General features: G+C 34.3%; 3 protein-coding genes across 5 annotated transcripts; all 3 read right to left on the reverse strand.

Moving 5' to 3' along the window:
* Positions 1 to 665: 665 nt before the first annotated feature.
* On the reverse strand, positions 666 to 3,688 carry LOC111015024 (uncharacterized). Of its 3 annotated transcripts, none has more exons than XM_022289930.2 (3): positions 2,633 to 3,688; positions 1,022 to 1,203; positions 666 to 923 (listed from the first exon to the last, which is right to left on the reverse strand). In XM_022289930.2, the coding sequence occupies exons 1-3, from the start codon at positions 3,088 to 3,090 to the stop codon at positions 715 to 717; spliced, it is 849 nt and encodes a 282-aa protein (XP_022145622.2). In that variant the 5' UTR covers positions 3,091 to 3,688; the 3' UTR covers positions 666 to 714. The 3 variants fall into 3 exon arrangements, with proteins under 3 accessions (XP_022145622.2, XP_087980271.1, XP_022145623.1); XM_088124145.1 differs by having other exon boundaries at positions 1,017 to 1,203; positions 2,633 to 3,685; XM_022289931.2 differs by having other exon boundaries at positions 672 to 1,203; positions 2,633 to 3,676.
* Positions 3,689 to 7,939: 4,251 nt separating this feature from the next.
* LOC111015053 (PAR1 protein) lies at positions 7,940 to 9,085 on the reverse strand. Its single transcript, XM_022289963.2, has 2 exons — positions 8,559 to 9,085; positions 7,940 to 8,376 (listed from the first exon to the last, which is right to left on the reverse strand). The coding sequence occupies exons 1-2, from the start codon at positions 8,950 to 8,952 to the stop codon at positions 8,225 to 8,227; spliced, it is 546 nt and encodes a 181-aa protein (XP_022145655.1). The 5' UTR covers positions 8,953 to 9,085; the 3' UTR covers positions 7,940 to 8,224.
* A 3,314-nt stretch (positions 9,086 to 12,399) lies between these two features.
* Positions 12,400 to 15,563, reverse strand: LOC111014956 (myosin-M heavy protein). The gene is made up of 7 exons (XM_022289835.2): positions 15,258 to 15,563; positions 14,894 to 15,146; positions 14,196 to 14,396; positions 13,417 to 14,104; positions 13,225 to 13,331; positions 13,079 to 13,138; positions 12,400 to 12,991 (listed from the first exon to the last, which is right to left on the reverse strand). Exons 1-7 carry the CDS (start codon positions 15,429 to 15,431, stop codon positions 12,978 to 12,980), a joined length of 1,497 nt encoding a protein of 498 aa, XP_022145527.1. The 5' UTR covers positions 15,432 to 15,563; the 3' UTR covers positions 12,400 to 12,977.
* Positions 15,564 to 18,164: the final 2,601 nt, after the last annotated feature.

Consider the following 18,164-nt stretch of genomic DNA (forward strand, 5'->3'; position numbering starts at 1 on the left):
AAAGAGCCACATCTCTGACTCTATCTCGATTGCAAAATTAATCTCTGATTTCTCACTAGCAAACGAAAATGATCTTAATTCTGAACCTTCTTCCATCTTATTTTACGTCACCAAAAATCAAAGTCACACCATGTGCATGATTGAAAGAAGGACAAGTGTAGATTGGATTCATCAAAATCGAGGTCTCCCAAGTTTTTGATTTTGTGGATGGAAGTTGGAAAGGGACATCTTTCTCTGAACAAGAACAGTGTCGATAACACAAAGATGTTGCAAATAAAGCCACTTTAATGGTACTGTTTCGTAGCTATCGAAGTTCCAAGAAAAGGACAGCCCTCCACGGCACTGTTTGATGAGTTTTCCTGACAGATTCTTGTTTGCACTTGACAACAGAGAGGTCCCATTTACATGTACGCCTCGTCTTCCCCAACACCAGGACACTTGTTTCTGTTCTGGTCCACTGGAGAATTGCCTGCTCTTCATTTATGGAGACGAAGAAAAACCTCTTAAATTCCAAGGTAAAAACAAATGGAGATTGGTCACTTTATCATTTTGAATGACTTCTTTTACTGTGAAAATGGGACCTCGATTAATTGACATAATCAACGCTCACCAACCAAATACTTTCGCAAGATATCATTCAGAGGAAAAATATTGAAAACCCAGAATAAGAATAAAGAAACATAATACTATTACTCATTGGAATACTCAGAATCATCAATGTTCTTGACTGAACTGAATTCCTATATAACTTGGAATTGAATGGAATGGAACTGGAAGTGAAGGGGAAATACTTTTTGAGGGGAATGTTGGGATAGGTACATGTGTGTGAGATGATAATTGATATGAAGTTATGGACACTCTGTAGGCAACTCTCTGGAGTCTTTTGCAGCAGCAAAATCTGCAAGCTCGTTGGTCGGATTTCCCTGTTTCGATATTATGATATTACTCTCTTTTGGAGGATATGTCTATGAAGGCACGTTGAAGTGGAATAGCCATGATATAACGAAAGCAAATACCATACAAGCAAGAAGAAAATTCAGAAACCGGTGGCCACGCCAGAAGCTTTGGCTGTCTGATGAAGGAATTGATGCAGCAACTGCAGCTGTCGAGGACGCGTTGTTGGATTCAGTAGATTGCTCTGTCAACTCAACCTCATGTGGTCCGAGAATGTTTCGTGCAATGGAATGACATATCTCACACGTCCTAATAAGATTCAAGAGGATTAGGAATAAATAAAGTAGCCAAAGGAACAAATATGCAAAATGCCCTGTTCCATCCTCAAACATCAACCAGAAATTAAAGAAAGATCAACACAACAAGCACAACGTGTAAATCTATTTTGATTCGAACTCCTAATAAGCAATTGATTGAAGATTGTACAATCTCCCAAGTTCAGAATATATGTCAAGGAACGATACTTAGGAACCTTTTGCTGAGTCGAGTCAAGACATTTATCGATGAAATGTAGAGCCAAGTCCAAGAACAGATCTACTGTTCATTTCTCAGTGATTAACAAACCAACCACCCTTAAGATCAAGTTGACATATTCTATTCATTATTGATATTGAAAAGTAATCTTAAGATCAAGTGAAGTATTGATCATCTTGCTTCCACAACAAGTGCATAACCTCATCCTTGCATTTTTACAGCTTTACTGATACATGCATAGCTTTCTTTGGCTATACTACATATATAACACCAAATATACGTAATTCGACAGACACCAAAACATTATTTTCTCAGAATCTAATAAGTATGACAGAATTAAGGTTATTGACAGAATTAAGGTTATAGAGCAGCTCAGTGCAGAGAAACTTCAACGAGTTAATTGGATTTGGATCAAGTCAAGCTAATTGGAAGAAATACAATTGCAACAGTAAGGAGAGTTAGATCAAGGGTATGAATCAGCTTGATGAGAAATAAATTTGATGATTCCATCCATTAGAAGTGTACTGAAACAAAGTTCCATGTTCAATATGCTTACTAGATGGAAACAACAGCTGGGTAGCACAAGAAGTACTGCCATTTGGATATGTTGGTTCATGAGAATAAGAGATAATTGTGACCAAACAAGTTGGGTAAACTGCAAATTAGGCATATGAACACAGAAAACTAGATATCTTAAAGTGATCAGCTGAGAGATTTATAACCTTTCCCCACTTCAACTGAATTATGGACCAGAATAGCAATGGACTATCCACTTTTGGGAGGGCAGAGAGAGAGATTCTCAGAAAAGGGACAAGGAAGAAGGAATAATAAGTGTAACTTGCTTGGAGATATATATATGCTCTTTCTTATGCTTTACTCTTATTTCTTTTTGTACATCTAAGGTTTCCCTCTAAGTAAGCATCCTTAAGTCTGCAACCTCAAAAGCTCATTACGCTAAGGAATTTGCCTTAAAGCTTAAAAGAGGTCAAGGTTACCAAATTCATCTCTCTTCCATTCAAATTTCTGAATAGTCCAACCCATGAGGATATCGCAGACAGAAGATGATTATCACAAGAACAGACCAAAGTACAGCAGCAAGAAAATAAGAACTCAAAGAACTATCAAGGCATAACATGAGTGAAAAACGATCAGAGTCCATGGAAAAATCATCAAACTTACTAATGAAAACAGGGATTAGACTCACTTATTTCCTCTGATTTTAAACCAGGTTTCAGCACAATGCTTGTGAGCAGCAGCCAAATCATCCTTGCATGAACAGCCCAATTCGATTGGGATTCCAGACTCCTGGCTATTACTCTCCAAACCCAAATGACAAATCCTGCAATCTCTCTCTACTTTAGCCAAATGCACCTTAATTTCAGTAATCCCATTTTCATTCTCAACCTCCACCGAACGATCGGAAACCGATGAAACTCGCCGGGAATCCGAAACGACCCCAACCTCCGGCTGAGCGACGAAAGCAAACCTATACTCATCGTAGGAACCACCGTTGGTCGAAAAGAACTGAGAATAGCACGAACCCTCGTCGGCGTCGGAGAAGTAGACGCTACAATCGGCGCTCACGTCACTACCGCTGACGGACCGGCGATGATTCCCCTGCTCCAAATCAATGTCGGACTGGGACACTTCAGGAGTCGGCATTCTCACAACCCAGAAGCTGAAACTCTTCGCAATTTACGAAGAAATTGGGCATTTAAAGAAGTGGATATTGGATTCGGTAACCTTTCAACTCCATTGGTTAAAGCTTTTGCAATATAGAATTGATACAACTTTAAAGAACGAAGAGGAAGTTACAACACAATTCATGGTTCTGTTAGAGAAAGAGAAAGGGGATTTGGTAAAGAGGGAAAACAATGGTCCGGCAGACACAGGTCTGTGCTATGTTGCAAAGAAGAACACAAACGTGCAATGGGTCGCCAGAGAATACAGAGGAAATTACTGGGAAGAAAAAGAAACGAGGTGGGGGTGCGGGGGAATCACAAATTACCACTTACCAACAAAAAAAAAAATTTGAAAAGAGAAAAAGAAAAAGAAAAAGGTTCTGGAAGATCTGTTAGCTACATACACTACACATTTACACTAGAATCTATATTCTCAGTTGATTCGATACGTTTGATGACATTCTTCGGTGCAAAGTGCAAACCCTTGCATTTTCAATTTCATCAAACATGTTGATAGTGAGGAATGGATCAGAAATTGACTCCTTACGAATTTCTTAATTTTGTTTGTTTTTTTTGTCGCTATCAAATTATCCTCATCCGGTCTTTATTGTTAAACTATATTGTACGAATAATTATGTGTTAGTTCAATGTTCATTACATTACAACATTTTTTCTCTCTCTCTCTCTCTCTCTCTCTCTCTCTCTCTCTCTCTCTCTCTCTCTCTCTTTTTTGGAACGAAGTTATATAATCAATTAAAGTTGAGAAAATGGATAACTTAATGAGGAAGCTGCAATTTCGATGTGGAAAGTAACAAAGGCTGTGTGTATTATTTATTTTTATTTAATTTTGTAACCCAACCCGAAGACAAAGGCGAAGGCGAAGGCAAAGCAAAGGCAATTCTTCTCTGCTTTGCGGCCTTACCAAAACTCCTTTTTCTCTTTATTTGATTCCGTCAATCATACATTGACTCGGTCCCTGCCGATTCACGATCAGACACCACACTCCACAGTGATGCTGCCACGTGTCCTAATAACAAAATTATAAAAGGAGTATAATATCATATCCCATCATGGAGAACGAAGAGACAAGGACTCTTTGTCTTAACGAATAATTAACTTGAACATAGCTTAATTCATTAAATATATATTATCAACTAAATGATTGGAGACTTGAATCCGGTTTAAAAAAAAAGTATATAGTCAAATAAAAATTTGTGGAGGAATTCTTAGATGGCAATAAAAAATGATGAGTTTTTTATGTTAATAATGTTAGTTATTCACTTGAAGCGATTCGATTATTGAGGAAATAGGATATTGACCTTTGAGGGCTTTACATAGAAACTCTAATAGTAGAAGGTCAAATTATTTCCTTTGATCATATTGTGAGTGAGCACGAAGAAGTTCGGATCTCCAGTTGAGCAAAGAGTGGGATGTGTGTTTTTAATTGTGGTAGTAGAGTCTCAAAGACTTTATCCCGTTATTAATTTTGTTTAAGTTATGTTTTTCTATTAAAAAAGAAACTGTATTATCCATGATTAAAAGTTTAAAAATGTTGAGGGAAAATTGAATAGATTTTTGTTTGATGAGAGATTTATTAAGAAAGCAATAAAGAAAAGTTGGTGTCAACTATTACACTATGTGATCTTTAGTTAGACTCGGTCAAATTATGTATTTTAAAAAATAAAAATTGAAAGCAAACAAAGTGAGAATAGACTGTGTGAATGACTACTTGACAACTTGAAAGAAGACTCGTATAATACTTTTCTTTAGTACAATATGTGGGATTAAAATTCGAATTCTCCATTTTTTTATTAGAGATAGATATCTTAACTAATTTAACTATGTTCGAGTTGACCATGATTATCATAGATGTGAATAATCATCCAAAAAAATTATATGAGAATAAAGCTTTTGTTTAGCTTATAAAAGTAAAATTATTATTATTATTACTTTGAGTAATTTTAAAGGTAAAATTATCAAGATATATTAAAGCGAAAAATATTATATTATTATAAAAAATATAATAGGATTTGTGATTATAATATAGGCACTGGCGTAATATAGGGGAATAAAGTTCTGACTGTCAATTAAAAAAATTTTAAAAAATACTTTTAGTCCATGTACTTTTGTTAAATTAACAATTTAGTCCTTGAATTTTAGTTTATAATGATTCAGTCTCTATTCTTTCAAATTGGTAACAATTTAGTCATTTAACTTTAATATGTAACAATTTAGTCTTGATAATTTAAAGTTGGTAACGATTTAGTCCTTATCGTAAATTTTTTTGTTTGTTAAGTTTCTTGCATGTATATATTGATAAACTAAAGAAGGACCAAATATGTTTATGAATTAGAAAGATTAAATTGTTATATGATAAAATTTGACACTTAATTTTAATAAAAATTTTTACAATAGGAATTAAAGTATTACAAGTTAAATTACAAAGACTAAATCGTTACAAACTGAAGTTTAAAGATTAAATTGTTACTTCAGTGAGTACATTGATGAAATGTGTTTTTTAACTTAAAAATAAATATATATATTCTTACTATTATATTTTTTAAAAGATTTAATTTGTGCGTAACCTTTTTTTAATGGAGAGAAAAATAATATAACTGAAATCAGTGGGCCGCGTATGCCGCAGGGCCCAAAACAAAGGTGGCCCATATTTTCTTCAAACGTCGTGTGCACGCGACGGGGAGAGAAATTTCTTTATTCTTTATTCTTGTTTTTATTTTTTTATTTTTTTCCTTTTTTCTCGAAATAAGGGGTGGTTTATTCTATTCTTATTGTCTATTGGGTTGTCAAGAAAGAAAGAAGTTGACCGAGTGTGGACCACACTAATAACCTGAAGCCCAAGCTGTGAATAAATTATTGGGTATGGTTGAAAACATACACCAGCAATTTTACAACCTGAATATGGAAAAAAAATTGTAGCTAATAAATAAGGACAACGTCAACCTGAACCTAATTCAACTGGTTAAGATGTTGATCTTCTGATCGAAAGGTTGTAAGTTTGAGTCTTCATCCTTACTCAAACAAAAATAAAATTAATAGAAAAGTCACATATTTAAAAATAATAATAAACTTAAAAATAAAGCTACCCATGATGGCCTCTTTTGGTAATTTTTTAGAATTTGTAATGAATACGGAAGTATTTTTCACATTTAGAAATATAGAAATAGCTTTTGAATTTTGTATAACACAAAATATTTCAAATCTGATTTATTTATTTATTTATTTTATAATTATTGTGGTTTTACCCTTCCATATTTTTAGAGATATTAATGGTATATCAACACTCATAATTAGCTGTATTAATATTATTGATTCTTTCAATGCTATAACAAATCAAGTATATCAATGACATATAAGCATTAATACCAGGACAGACACTTAAGTTACCAAATACATACATGTCATCTAAAATTTATAAATAACACAACACATTTCAATGAAGAGAAATAATATATCAAGTATATTATTGATATCGACATTCACATCAAGTGTATTAACAACACTCATAATGATCAGGTATATCAATGGTGTACTTAAAAGAAAATGTATATTAAATTACTATATAATTATTTGGGCTCCTATTTGAGTTTCGTGCTGATTAATGATATAATGGACTTATACTTCCTTATGCATTAGCTGGGCTTCTAAATTTTATATTTTTGCAAAAGTAGACAATTTTGCTACTTTAACAAATTCCTAGTACTTTTTTACAATTTTCACAAGTTTCCCTCAAACCCGTTTTTTTTTTTTAACATTTAGTGCCCCTCTAATCCTACAAATGAAAAAAAAATTACTTTGGAGGTGAGATTTAAACCTTCATAGTCACCAATATCTAGAATATATATAGGTTATGGCAAGCATAAGAAATTCAAATTCGATCCCACGTTTCCTCATGGGCTTGGACCTCCCAATTTACCAACCCCATATGATGGCCCAGTCTTTTTCTTTTTTTTTTTTTTTTAAATGGCCAATCTCTCAATTGCAAATGGAATTGAATCATATAGCAAATTATATAATTTAGTGTTGTATTTTTATTCGACACTAGCTTGATACGATATTTTCATATAATTTAGTATCAATTTTAGATGTTTCTAAATTTTTATATTTAGTCTATTTTGGTATCTAAACTTTTAATATCATATTTTAGATAATACATTATGTGGGTATTAATTTAGTATCACAAATATTTGCTTTTTGAAATCCTATTGAAAGTTTAGATTTAAAATAGTTATTCTTTTAAAATTTGTGAATAAAGTTGACAGTTTAAAACTTTGTCAAATGTCAGAGAGTTGTTTTAAAAAACCAATGAGACGATTTAAATCTATCTTTTTATCTCTTCGAAGTTCTAGAAGGTCTTTTTCTTTTTAATTCTAGATAAAAAAGAAGAATACAAAAAAAAAGGAATTGATTGATTTATATATGTAACAACTCTCGGAGATTGAGAAGCAGTCAAAAAATCCATCCGCGTCACTTGGAATTGGCCAATGACATTGACCATTAATACAAAATCCATATAAGGCTTAATTAATTAATTAATTTTCACAAATCACCTAACTTGTTTGACAAGAAAATATGTTCTGTAAATCTCTTTTTAAGCCATCCCAAAATTTTTTTAATAAATGCGTTTTAAAAATATATAAGGCGTTACATAACAAGTTCATAGTTTTTAGGTGTAATAATATTATATAATATGATAATTCTTTTAAAATGTGTTTTACCCTTCTTGTCTTGAGGTTTATGGATTTAAAATTTAATATGCATGAGAATAGGAAATATGCATGAGAATAAGAATTTGAAGAAGCAAAGAATAATTTAATAAAAATAACAAAGTTTTATTACTCCAAAAGTATACATCATCTCACTGTGTGGGAATATTGAAAAGAAAAAAGAGGACGGACGTATACCGTATAGGTATGATGAAGAAATCAAAACAAAAGTGAAATTCGAAGAAAATCACTCAAATATTTTTTTTCCTTACAGCCATTACTATTCTAATTTATTTCGTCCCCTCACAGCTGTGCAAGGAAAATAACCATAATAATAAAGAAAACGTCCAACCAAATTAAATAACAAAATTAATCAACTTCTCATGATCTTCACATAGGAGCTGGGGCTTCAGCTGTGGGCAAGATTCCGGTGGCAGCCTCCGATGACATGGGACCCGCGGCCGCGCCCGAGCTCAACAGCTCCGCCATGGCACGGTGGGGGCTCGTGCGCTGTCTCTCGCAAAGGTCCGGCAAGAATACCCCTGCAAAATTAAATCACCAACGATAACACATATTTTAGTTTCACAAATTTCACTAGTTACAACATAATATAATATAACCAATGTATATTGACGCAGATCTAAATTTTCCCTTTTAAGAGATTTATGTTACATATGTGTAAAGAGTTAGAAGGTAAAGTTTTGTGTTAGGGGGAGCGGATTACCCTCTCCTGCAGCCATGTTGAAGTAAAGGTCGACGATGTTGGGGCATTTCTGGTAGCAAGGAGGGGAGCAGAGCTTGGCGGTGAAGTGGGGCTCGAGGAGGGCGTCGGAGGCGATACCGACGGAGTTGCGGTCGAGGCCGCAGGCGTTGATGCAGTGGTCGGACTCTATGTACTCGGCCATCCATTCGACCATAACCTCGGAGGTTCTGCATTGGTATTCAAACTTGCCATCTTTGTTCTCAGAGGTCTCCAACAAACACCTCTTCCCTGATGAAGCGATGGAAAACGCACAAACATCCACCGACAATTCCTCGCAGACAAGCTCCCCAACGGCTGCGGAGAGGAAGAGGGAGGAGACGAAGAGAAGGGCGGCGAATTTGTTGGAGAAAGCCATGAGAGAGAGAACTAATTAATTAATGGAGTAATAGAGAGGGGGTTTGGTTTTGTTTTCGTTGGTATTATTTATAGAAACTCAAAGAAGAGGATGAGCTTGAGAGAAGGCTCTGGGTTTGAGTCTGAGAGAAACAAGGAGACGAGGGTGGCCTATATATAGCAAACGCAAACAATATAATGTGATTAATGTGAGAGGGACACCCACGGCCGGCTTGCTTTCCAAGGGAGCTACCGGTCATCGGCGACCTCTACTCCTATTTGTGTCTTTTTTTTAATACAATGAATGAAGCAGTGGATTCAAATTCATGATCTCTTATTTAAATAGTATTTGATTTTTATTATGGTCCAGAGAGAATTACGTTTACATCGCGTTAAAACTATATTAAAGGGACACACGCACACGTTGTTTTAACAACTCTTTAAAGTCAAATTTATTTTTAATACACCAATTATTTCTTTCATTTGCTGCATTTTTTCGTTGACGGCTAACCAAGCCGTGTATTTGGTCTTGGTGCGGGGCTGGTGATCAGCTGAGGTGGCCCTCTTTTCTGTTCAAGTTCCCACCTTGGAGAACCTTCGTGGATGTGGGATGTTTTGTGTGTCTTTTTTTTCCTTCCTTTTTTTAATAGTTTAAATACTATTCGACACCTATCTCATTATTTCATTTTAATTTCTATACTAATTTTTGTCTATTTTAGTATGTGAACTTTCGAAAGGTTCGTATCTCTATTTTTAAAAAGTAATTTTTTTGTCTTTATTTATAAAATTTTAATACAAATTTGATTTATAATAAAAACGTTTTAATACAAATTTATGACTAATTTTCAAAAAATTTTATGGAATGAAGTGTCGTGTTAAAATTATTTATATGAGATAAAAAGAAAAATAAAATTATACAAGTACGGAGATAAAAATAGACTTTTCAAAAGTATATAAACTAAAATGAACCAATATTAAAATTAGAGAAGGCTAAAATAGACGTTTTGAAAATATATAGATCAGTACAAACAAAAGCCATACAAGGATAAAAATAGTGTAAAATAAAAATTAAATTATGAATTTATAGTCTTCAATAAAGTTTCCCTTCTTTTTTTTTTTTTTAAAGAAAATCTTTGAATTTTAAAATTTCTGTTTAATAAGTTTTCCATTATATGAAGTTAATTACGTCATATTAACCCTTATACCACTAAACTTGCACAAAATCAACTCATTTCGTAATTCTTGTTTTTCTTAGTGCTTTAAATTCTAAAGTCCATGGGTTATATGTTATTCTTTTTAGTTCAACAAATGGGGGACAAATGAGGGATGGGAGGATTTCAGATTCTGACTTCAAGAAAATAGTAATTTTATTTATCGAATTATATTTAATTGATTAGTAAGCATCATATCGTTAAAAAAAGAACCTATCTGACACAACATTATCTAACTTGAACATAGTTCAACTGATATTAAGACACCCATTTCTGACTAAAATGGTCATGAGTTTAAATTTCAATCCTACATATTATATTAAAAATATATATATGTTTGACGCAATATTGGAGATTTAAGAATTTATTAGAAAATTTTTAAGAACTAGATAAACAATCTTAGAAAGTTTAAGGACTTATTGAAAAGTTACACAAGGACTAAATTGGTAACTTTGAAATTTCATGGACTGAATTTGTAATTTATTTATTAATTTAATATATTTTTAATATATGTTTATTTATGATTATTAATATAACAATGTGGGCTTATATCGTAATTTAAGAAATTGTCAACCAATGAAGGTCGTAAGTAACGAGAACCTAAAATTATAATCTAAGATTACATACCCGGTTAAATTCCAAGTGGCTAATATATTTTGGCCATTAAAAAAAGAAATTTGGCAAGTTGTCGAGGGAGTCAATTTCTTTATGTTTTTTCTTTCTTTTTCTTTTCATTTTTTTAAACCACTTTCTTATATATATTTGTTTTAAGGCACTCGTGGAGCAATGGAAAAGAGCTCACCTAAATCTAATTTAACTCGAATTTGAATTCTCGTTCTCACATGTTGTTGTAGGCTGCAACTCGCCTGTATGAAATTGGAATCTCTAATAATCATCGGTCAGTCATAAAGGTGGTGAAATATTTTCTTTTAAATGTTATAATCTCTGATAAATGTTCTTTAATTGTGAATAAAATTTGAAAAGGAATTGTGGGGATTGGTTTTTGACCTCAACTTCATTTTTATTTACACCTCCTCAATCGAAAATGATAAGTTGTTGAATAACTGCTTCAAAAAAAAACATTTTCCTTTTCAGAGATTTAAAACAAAATTAATATTTATTAAAGAGTTTCACAATCAAAGTAGGGTCTAAAAATAACATCACAACACATTAGGAATTCTTGTATTAGGAGCTTTATAACCACCACAACTTTTTCTCTAACCTACGAACTAGACTTTCATATAGAAGTTGTTTTATCAAACACTAAAGAACAATTTTTCAATCATGTTGACCTTAAATGTAATTGAAATTTAATGCAAAATCCTTTTCCTTCCAATTAAGTTCAATGTCATTGGCATACAACAAAAATTAGCCCCACAAATGTTACAAGGATGAAAAAGAACAAACAAAAAAAAAATGCATCTCCAAATACCCTTGTGGGAGAATAACGTAATATTTACGTTTGTTTTTCTTTTATCCCAATCTACTTAAGCTTTACCAATTAGTGCCACGTAGGTGACATTATTATTTAACAAGTTTATCTATAAAAAGTTTAAAATTTTGAATTTGTATACTTTATGTTAAAATTGATGTAGTTTACCTTTAAAATGTAGGAATAAATTTCAAAAAATATATTTGCAAACGTTCGTTTGTAATTTATTTTATATAAAAGTTAATTTATAACTAGAGAGATGAATATTGAATTTGGAGAAGAGAAAATGATAGAAAAAGCTTGATTGATTATTTCCTAGCTAATCAATATATACAGATATCGAACAATAACCAATCACGATACACTAAATCTCATAAAGTCAAAAGATACCTTTTCTAATGATGAATTTTATATGGCTCCAGATGCATTTAACTTATGGAATTATTAAATACAACTGTTCAATATTTTAAGGAAAACAAGACTCAACCTGCAAACTTTAAACTATAAAAAATTATAGTTGACTGGAAAAATTGGATGATTTCATTCTTAGGTGGGCAACCGGTGATGACAAATTGCATTCGTAAATTAGGGAGGAAGAATTCTCACAAATAAAGAAAAGGGAAAAACAAAATTGGTTAAGGCAAAGATTTGACCTGTTATACATTAGACGGCATGGGATTTTCAGATGATGGTGGAAAATGAAACATTTCACTATTATATGCTTTCAATATCATTTCACAGAGATTCATACACACGTCACTTTCTTTTAGGTTGCTTTTTTAAAAAAAAAAAAAAAAAAAAAACGGCCACATGTAAAATTCATATCAATAATAACCCAGTCAATCTTCAAATTGATAATAAAATTGTACATTGTTTTCTAATTCTACAGACAAAAAGGGTTATTTTAGAGCTGTAATAGTTTTTGACCCATTAATCTATCTTTACAGACGGGTTTATGTTCTACAATGGGGAATTCCCAAATCCATGGCTATCTTGTCTGGTGATAAATAGAAATACAGAAGAGATGTCCTAACATATGTACTGCATTTACTAGAATTTCACCAAGAGGTTCCATCTGGAAATTTACATCTCATGTTTCAGAACATAAAAGGTAAGCATGAGAAAATTACTCTTGCATATACAAATGGTTGCATCAGTACTATTTCCAGCATCAAAAGGGGCAGGGGGGGTGGTTTGGTGGGGAAAGGTGCCTAGTGGTGGTACTAATTCAGAAAATTTGACTTGAATACTACAGATGAATGGTAATTTAATCTTACCATACCAACTTTCTGGAAGTGAAAATATGGTTATTTCCTTAAGTTAAGAGCATCTTGTCAGCCTCAGTCATCTCCAGTCAATTTCTAGCAGCAGCAGCAGAACTCGTTTGATTTACAGATCCGGGAACTACAATTTTTTGGCTGAAATATAAAAAAAGTGAAGATTTAACAACGCACAATTTAACTATCACCATATAATGCACGAGCAAAAGCTGCATATGGTTTTACCTGGGCTTAAAATTCTTATGCATTTTGTCATGGACTTCACTGCGGTCAAAGAATCTACGCCTGCATTAGTAAAATTTTCCCATAAACTTATAAATTTGGTCGATGGAACTTCAACTGGTGTAGAAGATGAAGATGAGCTACACTACCTTCTGTATTTGTCTCCTTTCCGGACAAAATTTGTGTCACGGTTGATGAAAATTCCGACATCATCTGATTAGTCCCCACGTTACAGTCCATTGATTCATGAGATGACCTGGGAAAAGAGAATATAACAGAACATCAGATTAAGAGATGAACAATAGTTCATGGGAAATGCAGTGTGATGAGCAGAAAATTACCCAGAAAAAGTGTCTGTAGAAACGCCCAAGGTTGGGACGGATGAACAACCAATTACTTCACAGTCCATATCCAAATCAGCCAACATTTCAGTGAAAGAGAAATCTTCTCCAAAAACATCTAGAGAGGGCAAATCGATGTCAAAGATATCCAATTGCTTTTCAGATTCGGATAAATAAATTTCGTTGTCAATCCCTTTATCTGAGCTCATGGGCACGTCTGAAACATCAAAATCTAACCGCCCTTTCACGTGATCCCTCTTACCCTGCCTTTTAGCGTTTGTCTTGACGGGGGAAGGAGATAAAATGCTATGGTTCCTCTCCACAGAATAGTATGCAACTTGCTTGTAAGGACTGATTGTCACTCTTTTTGATGAAATTACAGTACAGCAAGTCGGACTAACGTCTTGCGGAGTATTGTTGTTACTGCAATCAGCAGCTGAAGAAATCTCATGTGGAGATGTAGACTTGTCACTTTGACAGGAATTCGCACGTGGGGGAGTTTTTGGACCAGAAGAGTTAGTTGGAATAGAGAATGATGGCTGGTTGAACAAACATTTAACAACACTCGATCCTTGAACCACAGACTCATTGGGCGGGCAACTAGGAGACGATGACTGAATTTCATTAGAATGCTGAACCGTTGATTGAACATTGCCAACTTCCGCAGATTGGGAAAGTGCATCCGTATCTGTAATGGGCATAAATTATATTAGATATGGTTAAAAATAGATGCACCTCAATCATATACGAGCATAAACAATTTGTAGAGAAAATCTTGCCTTTGCTTGCTGGCTTCCTGGAAGATGATTTATTTCGAGATCTCTTAGCAGCCGGAGGAGCACTAATTGAAGTCTTGGAGCTCTTTCTCTTATTTGCTTCCAAGTCATTAATTACGGGTGTAGAGAAACTTTGAGGCCCCCCATTTGTGTTTGGAGGTGTGATTTCTGGATGAACAGGTTGTGTAATGTTCATGGGGCAACCTGATAGCAGTTGATCTCATTATCATTCACAAAAATGTGTCAAACTTACACTAGCCTAACCAAATGCAGCTCTCAAGTTTGCTGTAATAAGAGAGGGGAAGTTTTCTATAATGTTCTTAGAATGTTCACCTGGGTATATAATTCACCAGGAAACTCCCACAGATAATTAAAAATACTGCTTAGCAACTCAATCTTGACGACTAAGAAAAATTGTAGAGAAACCCACTCCTCCAGGTCTCCAAAAGGAAAGTGAAAAGTTGAGGCAGATCCCCCGAACTAGATTTTTACTTTTGCCAATAGTCTATGACTATATGCAGAATTTTATGCCTAATGAGTTCGGAGTACTATAGCAATTGAAAAGGCCATTCTAAGAGGGGAACTCATAAAATCTTAGATATTCAAATTTGAGATCTAACCCTGGTAGTTTTTCCAATAGATATTCCAATTTCTCAAGAAAACACATCTGTTTATGAAACCAAGAAGATTTAAAACGGTACCTGCAGGAGATTCGGATGGATCAGATTGAGCAACAGCAGCCACTTTAACTGGAGCAGCTGAAATCGAAGGCATTGGGGACCTTCCGCTGGCATTATAAGTACTCATGACATTTTGCATACCCTGTAGAAGAGTCTGAACGCGAACCTTCTCTTGCTCCAAATGAACTCTTTCCTGGTCCAGAATTACCTTTTGCTCTTTCAAACAGATATACTCATTCAACATAGCCCCTAAGGTCAGTAAGCTCTTCGGAGCCTGCAAACGGGCAGAATGAAACCCCATGATTAAAAAAACAAACCCTAACTAATAGAATTTAAAAAGAGAACAAAAAAAACACTCAGATCTTCAACTAATCAAAATAGGTACCTCTTGAATCGGAGATTTCGCAATAAGTGATGAAGCCTCGACTCTAAAAACAGAGCGGGTTTCTGAGTAATTGTTGTCGGAGAGATACCGATCCACAATGAAGGCGACCTGAACAGGGGTTACTTTCCCTTTGCTAACATTCTCGGATTTTCTAGCTTTGGTTTGCTTCCCCATTCTCGCCGGCGGGAGAATAGGCAACGGAGCCGCGAAAGGAGTAGGAAGATTGAGGGTTTCAGATGCAGATTCGATAAGCGGAGAAAGAAAGAGAGAAATCGGTGATAGGAAACGGAGGCAAAATGAATTGAGAAACTACATAAGATCCAAAGTGGAGGGAAAGAAACTGATGATTTTAAGAGAAAATGGAAAACGCGGGAGATTTTGAAATTTTTGCGGGTAGCGTGCGTTGGCGGTTATTTGGACCCGCCCTCTCTCCCTTTCCCGCCACCGTTGTTTCATTCTAGGAATTTCTAATTTCTAAAATTATTTTATAAAATAAATATTTAATTATTTTATATAAATTTGCCCCAGTAATTTACACCAAGTTAGAGTTATAAATCTTTTATTTAATTATTCTTTCATTTTGTTGTCATGCTAACTAAATTTATTTACTAATCTATGATGGATAGTTTATTGGTCCAAATGATCTATAAGGAATTAATTCAAACCTTAAAATTGAATTGATTGACTATCTTTTATTTTATATTCTGTACAATTAAATTAAATAATAAGTATGGTTCAAGTTGACCAAACCAACTTAATTTGCCTAATATATTCAATTTTCTAATTTAATATTTGTTTTACATGTTAACTTTTTTTTACAGGTTAACTTAATCTTTCCCTTATAAAAACTTAAAATTAAGAAAAAAGCTCAACATATGAATTAATTATTTGTCACTTGCAAATTTAATAAATTTGTTTACTTAATGGCGGGAAAATCCAGAGAGGTAGCAATCCATTCGCTCTCGCCGCCGCCAGGAAAGAACCACCATCATCGGCCCTGCACGGAGAACCAGGTCGCCGCTCCAATTTTCCATATCCTGAAGCTCATCTCCTTCTCCTATCCTCTGCTACTCGCGCGGTAGACTTGCTTTTCCACGATGATGCTATTCAACGTTACATGTGCGAGGAGTAGGAGCTGAGACGAGCGCAAAGATGGAGAGCCAGTCTCTAAACCAAGCGATGAGACGGAGTTTGAAGAAACAATCGTGTTATTGGCTCAGAAGCTCAAAGTTTGTTAGAGGTTAGAAAGTTCGCGAAATTTTCGAAAATTTTACATAGTTCAACTTTGCGCTCTTAGTTAGTATGGAATCGTGTTACTAGTCTTGTGAAATCGTATATGGCATCCTCCACGGATGAAATTTTCAAATGCATTAAGAAGTGCATTGTTACTCTTAATCGATGTTTGGAATGGACACGTAGCCTTTATTCACAATCGTGTATTTGGCAAATACAGGCTATATGTTACTTGTATCCGAAAATTAGGAACCATGTCAATTCTGTTTGGCATAAAGTAGGTCATCTAATTGCTTAAGCAATCGAAACGGCTTCATGATCTGAAAATTGAAGTTTGGATGAAACTTGCTGAAGGAGAAAGAATGCAAATCAACTCCATGATCAATATAGACCCGAGAAGATCGTTGTTGTGTCTAGGTTTAAAGTGCATTTGAAGAACAAATAATGACAAGGAAAGGCATTGGAGATGTCTCACGATCGATTATAAACCATGATTAACTTATTGATCCTAATTCAATTTTACAAGTTGTACTTCAATTTTGAGACAGCTTTAGCAGGATGAAACGCAAATTTTGAATGATTGTCTGTTTACCAGATCTAAACAAACTGCATCACAGGGCTCTATCAGAGGAACTGTGCCTGATTTACTCTTCTAGAATACTGCGGTATATGATGTTGATAGAAATGGCCTTTTAATATAAGGTTTTTATGTTTTAGACGTCCAAGTTTTTTGCTTCCTGTATAAACTAATTCGCCATGATGAATAAAAGGTTTATGCTCCATCATAAGATAAAAGGATTAAAGGAAGTTGTTGCCCGTATATGATATATTTTTATTTTTGGGCTGCTTCACCAGGTGGTGTTCAAGGAATTATGAAAGATATTTATCGCCCGAGACTCATAATTGTCTCATAATTCTGGGATAAGCTATAATCTCAAGTTGGGCGTCAGAAAATAATTCACAGGCTATTTTACTATACTGATTGGTACTTCTAAATTGCTAATGTCTCAAGCATGTATATGGAGGAACAGGCCAATGGGTTCTTAATTCAAGGTGCATATGATCGCTATTGCTCTAACATGCATGAATGGCCCAATAAATTGAAGAGAGAATAACAATGAAAGTGCCCTAAACTTCAAATAGCTTTCGAATGAATGGACCATTCTTTAAATTTCGATGTGCTAATTGACTGGCTTTGGAGAGCCAAACTTCTGAGTTAAGTAGCTGATTTCTTGAACTGTGGCTGGAAGAAAGTTCTACCTTACAAATCATTCCGTGCTGACCACACAGTTATTGTTTATATATCACATTTGAGTGCATGTTTCTAGTTAGTGTTGCAATTAATATTTAAAAGTGTTGCCATACCTCCCTGGAGCTGTCAATGTGATCATGCATTGCTTGTGCCCAAAGTATGAATGTTCATCTGTTTGCAGGTGTATAAATAAAAGGTTAACTCGGCTGGTGCTGAAAGAATTTAGTGGAGCTTTTAAAGCATCGACGTCTTCTTTTCCAACCCCATCCTCACACCGCTATTAATCTGAATCAAGGTTTGCTACCAGCTTTTCTTATCTCTTTGTGACTGCAAGTTGGTGATTCTTGCATGACCTTGATATCACAAAAGGATTACCAAACCCAAGCCGGTTTCATGTGCCTGCCATTGTGTATAAGGTTTTC

This window comes from Momordica charantia (assembly GCF_013281855.1).
Source record: "Momordica charantia cultivar OHB3-1 chromosome 5 unlocalized genomic scaffold, Mcharantia_2.0 BLBB01000005.1, whole genome shotgun sequence".
NCBI classification, from domain to species: domain Eukaryota; kingdom Viridiplantae; phylum Streptophyta; class Magnoliopsida; order Cucurbitales; family Cucurbitaceae; genus Momordica; species Momordica charantia.

Coding starts and splice junctions, on each gene's coding strand:
- LOC111015024 (XM_022289930.2), bottom strand. CDS start 3,090: ATGCCGACTCCTGAAGTGTCCCAGTCCGACATTGATTTGGAGCAGGGG. Junction 1,204..2,632: donor TTTAAAATCAGAGGAAATAA/GTGAGTCTAATC, acceptor GAATCTTATTAG/GACGTGTGAGATATGTCATT. Junction 924..1,021: donor TCTGAATTTTCTTCTTGCTT/GTATGGTATTTG, acceptor ATATCGAAACAG/GGAAATCCGACCAACGAGCT.
- LOC111015053 (XM_022289963.2), bottom strand. CDS start 8,952: ATGGCTTTCTCCAACAAATTCGCCGCCCTTCTCTTCGTCTCCTCCCTC. Junction 8,377..8,558: donor CAACATGGCTGCAGGAGAGG/GTAATCCGCTCC, acceptor TTAATTTTGCAG/GGGTATTCTTGCCGGACCTT.
- LOC111014956 (XM_022289835.2), bottom strand. CDS start 15,431: ATGGGGAAGCAAACCAAAGCTAGAAAATCCGAGAATGTTAGCAAAGGG. Junction 14,397..14,893: donor TCCATCCGAATCTCCTGCAG/GTACCGTTTTAA, acceptor AACTGCTATCAG/GTTGCCCCATGAACATTACA. Junction 14,105..14,195: donor CAGGAAGCCAGCAAGCAAAG/GCAAGATTTTCT, acceptor TGCCCATTACAG/ATACGGATGCACTTTCCCAA.